Below are 7048 nucleotides of genomic sequence, written 5' to 3'. Positions count from 1 at the left end.
TTGTGTCTTGAAGGCTTTAGCTATTTCATATATCAGTTCAGAAATAATATATCCTGGTCTTGTTTTACCTTTTAGCAATTTCTTGGTATTTTGCCTCCCTGAATTAGTTTTGTTTTGTAAGCTTTGCATTGTGTGGTAGGGAAGACAGAAAAGTAGAAAGAGAAAGGTGAGAAGAGTGAAAACATTTTGTTTCCCAGTCCCCTAATATGGTTGGTAGAAGAAAAGAAAAGCCAAATATTTTATCCTTATTCTCTTTAAAGCTTATAATTGGAGATAACTATAGAAAATGCAAGATTTATTTATTTATTTAATTTTTTGAAACAAAGTTTAAGAATTTCATTACTTCAGAATAGGCTTATCTTGTTCTACAACTTCTTGAATAAAAAACACACTTGCACCCAATACCGGGTCTCACTCTGATAAAGAGCCCTTCTAGCTAACAAATGGTCGGCTGATTTGCCTCTCGAAACACATGATTACCCGTCCAAGTTTCTATTCCTTAACGCCTCATTTGGATCTCCTCTATTAGAATGCCATCAGGGGATAGGTTTTGTTCAATTAGCTGTATCTGTTGTATCACCCTCATTGCATCACCTTCGATCTCAATCTTGTTAAACCCCATTTGTCTCGTTAGCTTCACTGCTTTTGCTGCCGCTATTGCCTCTCGGATATTTCTAACCTATTTACATAATTACCCAATTACCTCTCCATCATGGTTCCTGGCTAGCACCCGTACTCCTTCAAGTCTATCCGCACTGTTCAACGCCCCTTCGAAGTTCAACTTGATTATGTTTTCTGCTGGTGCTCTCCAAGTCGTCTGCTCTATTTGACCTTTACACATCTCCATTTCTCGCGCTTTTTTGTATTCCTATATGTAGTCCGTGACAAACTTAGCCGTTTCATGTTGGTTCCATACCTTGTGGTTAATGACCTCCTCATTTTTACTATGCCACAAAGCCCATGCAGTGGTGATAAATACTTCCATTCTCGTAGGTTCCATCCTCTTCATTACGGTCGACATCCAATTCCCCTAATTCTGCCATTGCAGTCCGTTGATCACGTCACCTATTCCAATCTCCTCCCACACCTTTGATACACGATTGCATTTGACAAGTGCATGGATAATCGTTTTCTCCTCTTGCTGGCATCTTGGACAGATCGCCATATCCAGTAGCTTTCTTTCTTTCAGCTTAGTATATAGTGGTACTATTTCATGGGACACTCTCCTTGCAAAAACCCTGACTTGGGACTTTGAGTTTCCATATTTTCCCCCTGAGCTCCACCCTTTGCTCATTGGTGGCACCATTGGTAGATGTTATGTCTGCCAAGACTTCTTGCCATTCTGCTTGTAGAACTTGGTATCCGCTTCTGACTATGTTCCGTCCTTTGTGTAATGCTAAATTATCTTTTCCTTTATGTTTACCTCACCTAAAGGGATGGACGTAATTTCTTCTACCATATCCCTTGTAAAATAGCTTCCCACCTGGATATTCCACTGGTTGGTGCCTTCCTCAAAAAACTCTCACCTTCATATCCATGGGGATGGTAGGATCATTTGGAACTGGAACAAAGCAACTAGCCTTCGGGACCCATCTTCCATACTCTAATATTTGTCCCATTTCCCATTCTCCACTGGATTCCACATATAAAAAGCTCTCTCCCTTTACAAATACTTCTCCAAATGTAGGATGGATTCTTACTTATTTCTGCCTCAAGGAAACAGTTATGAAAATATTTCCCTTTTAACATTTTTGGCTCCAATGATTGGGTATTATGAATGAGGTGCCACCCATGTTTGGCCAATAAAGCTATACTAAAATGTTCCATCTCCTAGAACCCCATTTCCTTTGCCTTATACAGTTTCCACCATGTGAGCCAATGAATCCCTTTCCTCTCCCTTCCATTCTTCCGCCAATATCTATTTATTGTCATATTAAGCTCATGATACAACCCCTTAAGAAAAATGAAGCACGACATCGCATATGAAGACATTGACTGTAATACAGCTTTGATGAATATTTATTTTCCTCTTGTCGAAATGCTCTTAGGGTTCTAGCTTGTCACTTTTTCCTTCATTTTGTCAACTATGCTTCTAAAGGCTCTCTTTTTCCACCTCCCAATTAACATAGGAAGACCTAGGTACTTCTCTGGATTGTTGGTGGTCTGTATGCTGAAAATGTCTTTCGCGGTGTCTTGTCTGTCGGCGCTCGTATTCCTAGTAAAATATAGCCCTGATTTGTCGTTGTTTATCTTATGTTGAAAACTATCTTCATGTATCCTTTGCATGTCCCTCATCCTTTCGCATTCTCCCTGGTTTGCTTTTGTGAATAGCAAACTATCATCTACGAAGAACAAGTGAGTGATCCTGGGCCTATTACAACTAGCTCGGACTCCACTTAGTTTGCCTTCCCGTTTTGCTTTTGACAGAACCGTTTATAGACCTTCTGCGCACACTAAAAATAAATAAGGTGATAGAGGGTCCCTTTGGTGGAGGCCCTTTTCTGGAATAATTGTATCAATAATCAGACCATTGATACACACATTGTATTTAACAGACCGCACGCACTTCATAACAAGTGAAACCGAACCACTGCTAAACCTCATTTTTCTCATGACCTTATCAATACAAACCCATTCTACCATGTCATAGGCTCTACTCATGTCTAACTTCCGGGCTACCTAACCTTCCTTTCCTCTCTTTTTTTGACTCTGACCATGAAGCAACTTATATGCAACAACTACATTATCAGTGATTAATCGGGACAAAAGCACTCTGATTTTCACTAATGCAATATGGTAAGGCAAATTTCAACCTATTAGCTATAGCTTTAGCAATGATTTTATACAGCACATTACAAAGACTAATATGGGCGAAACTGGGTCATCTTAGTAGGATTAGGCACTTTTGGAATAAACACAATATTAATATTGCTCACCTCCTCCAAACTACCCTTCCTATTAGAATCAAGAGGCAATAATCAGTAACCTCAGAGCCTATGATATGCCAAAATTTATGGAAAAATAAAGCAGGCATAACGTCCGGACCAGGGGTCTTTAATGGGTGGATTTGTTTTGAAGCTACATATATATCCTTAGATGTAAATTTGGTTTCCAATTGGCTGTTCTCGTTACACATGGAGTAATTGCCTCTAAGATTACATCACAATCGGTCCTCCTTTGAATGTGGAATATAACTGTGAAATACCATTTAGTTTCCCCAGCTACTATGACTTCATCTTCGTGCCACTACCCCCACTCATCCTCCAATCTTTGAATCAGGTTGACTCGCCTTCTTTGGGATGCACAGGTATGAAAAAAATGAGTATTCCCATTTCCTTCTTTAAGCCACATAACTCAGGATCTTTGGGACCAAAAAACTTCTTCTCTTTCCAACAGAATATTCAGCCATTCCTTGACTGCCAACTCCCTTCTTATATTTGCTTTATCAGTGCTGCTAATCTGTATATCGTGAAGTTCCCTGTTCAACTTTTCTATTTCTTCGTGTAGCCCATGGAAGTGTTCCTTCCCCCAAGTTGTTAACTCTTCAAAATATTGTCAAGCTTTTGTCCTACCCCGACCCCTCGACCCCACCTCCATATATCCTCAATTATTTGTTTGCAACTTGGCTCCTTCACTCAAAATGCCTCAAAGTGTTTCCTTTGAGAATCTCTCATTCCCTTTTTTGTTTCTACTTGCCCTTTTAAGTCTACCATGATAGGATTATAGTTTGAGGCCGGATTAGATAAATGCACCACTGTGGCATTTGGAAACAATTCCATCCAAAGAGGGTTTGCTACTGCTCGATCAAGCCGTTCCCGAACTCTATTCGTAGGTGAATTCTCTTTAATCCATGAGAAGCTTGGTCCTTTAAAGCCCATGTCGACTAACCTTGCGTCATCTAGAGAACTCTTACACTCCTCCATTTGACTTCTCGATTTACCTCCTCTTTCCTTATTCTCGTCCTCCCATGAGATCTCATTAAAGTCTCCCAGGCAGATCCATGCTAAGTGATTCTCGTTGGCTAATCGTTTAAAAGTACTCCATGCCTTTTGCCTCTCCCTCATCTCCGTTTCACCATAAAAACCCGTTAACCGTCATTCTTACCCCCTTGGTCCTTTATCTCTGTATCTATATGATATCTAGAATAGCTCAACAATCTAACATCTAGACATTCTTTCCAAAGCAGTAATAAACCTACACTTCTACCATTCACGTCCACCTCTAGTATTCCATGCATCCCACACATCCTTCTTACCTTGTCTAGCTTTTTTGTACTTGAAATGGTCTCACTGAGAAAAACCATTTTGGGATTTTCTCTCTTTAGTATTTTCTAAAGAGCCAGAACTGTTCGTGGTTTCCCAAGCCCACGGCAGCTCCAAGCTATGCACCTCATTACTCTTGGCGGGCCTGATCTCTAGGTCTCGCTGTTTGTTCAAATTTTCCTATTGAACCTCTCTTAGCATTCTTTTTGCTACATTTGTCTTCTCCATCAATCTCCATAGCAATAGCGCCATCCTGCTCGCTCTTTCGTTTACCCATCACCATTTCCAAAACCTATTGTTCTTCCCTCACTTCTCTGGTCATTTTCTTCCATCTGAGCCATTGATGAGTTTTCCTACTTGTTCCTACTGTGTACGAGCTGATCACATTTCCTTTCCTTTGTGGCTTTCACTCCACATCTCTTGCATGCGTGCAAATGGTTCTTGAATGTTTAATTCATGAATTTCACGTGAGCCCGACTATACTTTGGGACATTCTCTTTAACCAGACCATCTGTAGTACTTTGATTGTGGGCCCTATCACTTTTTAGTGACAGATTATTTAGCGTATGCTCTATTATTTTATCAATTGGTACCTGATGCGCTACTCCCGATGTAATATTCTCTTTCACACCCACGTCCTGATTTAACTCTTTGCTTTCTGCCCCATGTTCCTGACTCACTTGGCCTACATCTTTATTTGCTCTTGCTATGTCCCGTACCTTGTGCTCCTCATATCTAGGCCTGCTCTCAATAGATAACGTACCGTTCCTGTCATTATTTACCTCATTTGACTTCTCCCATGTTATCTTTTTTCCATTTAAATGCCCTATATCTGGCTTCTCTTCCCCATCCATCATTCGAATCCCGTGATCCCCGCTGTAACGATCCCTATTATCATGCCTCGTAACGGACTCCCCGTCTCCAACGTTTTCCCATCTCAGCTTGTGCCCTACTCTGCCACCTTCCTTCGTCGCTTTCTTACCGTTATCCTTCCTGTCCTCGCCCTTTTTGCTGCATACATCCATGTCGACTCTGTAGCTCTCCTTTTCCCTTATGGTCTCCTTCTATTTTAGGGGTGAAGCTCTAAGCCAACTGCCATATTATTTAGTTTCTCCATGGCTTCCTTTTGTTCCATCTCACAGTCGTCCTCCACGTGACCAAGTATATCGCATGTATAACAAAAGCTCGGCAACCTTTCATACCTTATCCAACCACATATTGCTTTTGGATTGTCCTCCATTGCCACCAATACTACCATTCTTAGCGGTTTAGTAACATCGATCTCAATTCTGAGTCTTAAGAACCTCGCCTAACCACTTTTTTCCATTGTTACAGCAACTCGTATTAAGTCACCTATTTTCCTTCCTATCTTTATTGCACTATCTGGATTTCTCAAACCTAGTGGCAGTGCATAAACCCTAATCCAGAAACTCGCTCTGTTAAATACATATTCATTTGGCCTTAAGATCCCGTTGTACTGTTTGAACAGTATCAGTTGTTGATCGAAAGACCATGGTGATCCTTCGAGCACCCTTCGTTTACCGGCTATCGATGCATATTTGAATAGAAAATGATTCTTTTCTAAATCAACAATCTCAACCTGTTTGGCCAGCTCCATAGAATCTCCAATGTTCTTTTCATTGCTTCCTTGTTAAAAGGCCTCTTAGTAATGAGCATTGCCACTAGCCATGTTTTTCCTTCCTTCGCCCCAATGCCATTATCACTTTTTTCAGGTACTACCTGATCCTTTTCCTCTTCGGTAAGCTTTAAATTGTTTCATAGAGATTCCATATCATCTTTCGTTCCTTCCATCACTAGACAACTTCTATTGGTATGCAGCCACACCCAACTCTAAACTCTCCTGAAAACTGAAACTGAACTACTAGAATTCTCAAGGTTAACTGATGGATGTAAACCTAAGGCAATATACTCCCTTGTACTGAACAAGACTTACTTCCTCCTATAGAAAAACCAAAGAAACCCTAAGGTAACCTAAGGAGAGTGGTTCATATATTAAAGTTTTACATCACTCCAATTCATGCAAGATTTATTTTTTGGCCAATGAAAACGCAAGAATTAGAGGTGGACAATATTACGAATTCGCAATATATTAAACTCTTAATTTTACCCTTTTTTCTTTTGTTTCTGTGAGACTAGATTTAGTAGTATGGAAAATCGGGAAGGGAAAATGTGAGGAAAGATAAAGAAATAAGCAGCATACAATTTTTTCTTTTTATTTGGTATGACCATATGAGGAAAGGAAAATAGAAGGAAAAAAAAAGATTGGAGGTAAAATTGTAAATAAAGTGATTAATTTAAGTTTTTAATGTTTTATAATCCTGTTAATTTAAGAATTATTTTTGGTCAAGTTATATAGATGGTTTTTGTATTGATATCAAATTTGAACTTTAGACTTTTTTAGTATAATTCAAAAAATTCACATTTTTGTATAAATTAAATTTGACAATATTAGTTCAATTATTAACATTGGCATTTGGTAATTACTCTTCGTAGCTTTCTTAACATTTTTTACGTTACATTAATTTTACTAACATGACAACTTAAATAAATAGTATCAGTTTATTTGAATCCACGTGACAGTTTTTTGGTTAGAAGATCGATCATGTTTCAAAAGGTACCAATCCATGTAGTTGAAAATTTTTGATTAGTAAAATATAATTATATTAATATTAATACATGTATAAAAACATAGAAAAATTATTTAATTAAATAATTATTATTTAATATGATTTTTAAAGTTATTTTTCAATAGAAGTTCAATTAAA

General features: G+C 38.7%; 1 protein-coding gene across 1 annotated transcript; it reads right to left on the bottom strand.

The window, feature by feature from the left end:
- Window positions 1-3635: 3635 nt before the first annotated feature.
- LOC149516796 (uncharacterized) lies at window positions 3636-4064 on the bottom strand. The gene has a single exon (XM_089765216.1). It carries the CDS (start codon window positions 4062-4064, stop codon window positions 3636-3638), a length of 429 nt encoding a protein of 142 aa, XP_089621342.1.
- Between the last annotated feature and the right edge of the window lie 2984 nt (window positions 4065-7048).

Source organism: Durio zibethinus, chromosome 9, assembly GCF_047325235.1.
Source record: "Durio zibethinus cultivar Kanyao isolate XHJ-2024 chromosome 9, ASM4732523v1, whole genome shotgun sequence".
In the NCBI taxonomy this organism is placed as follows: domain Eukaryota; kingdom Viridiplantae; phylum Streptophyta; class Magnoliopsida; order Malvales; family Malvaceae; genus Durio; species Durio zibethinus.
Note: the sequence above shows the minus strand (reverse complement) of the source record. Positions and strands in the feature narration are given on the sequence as shown.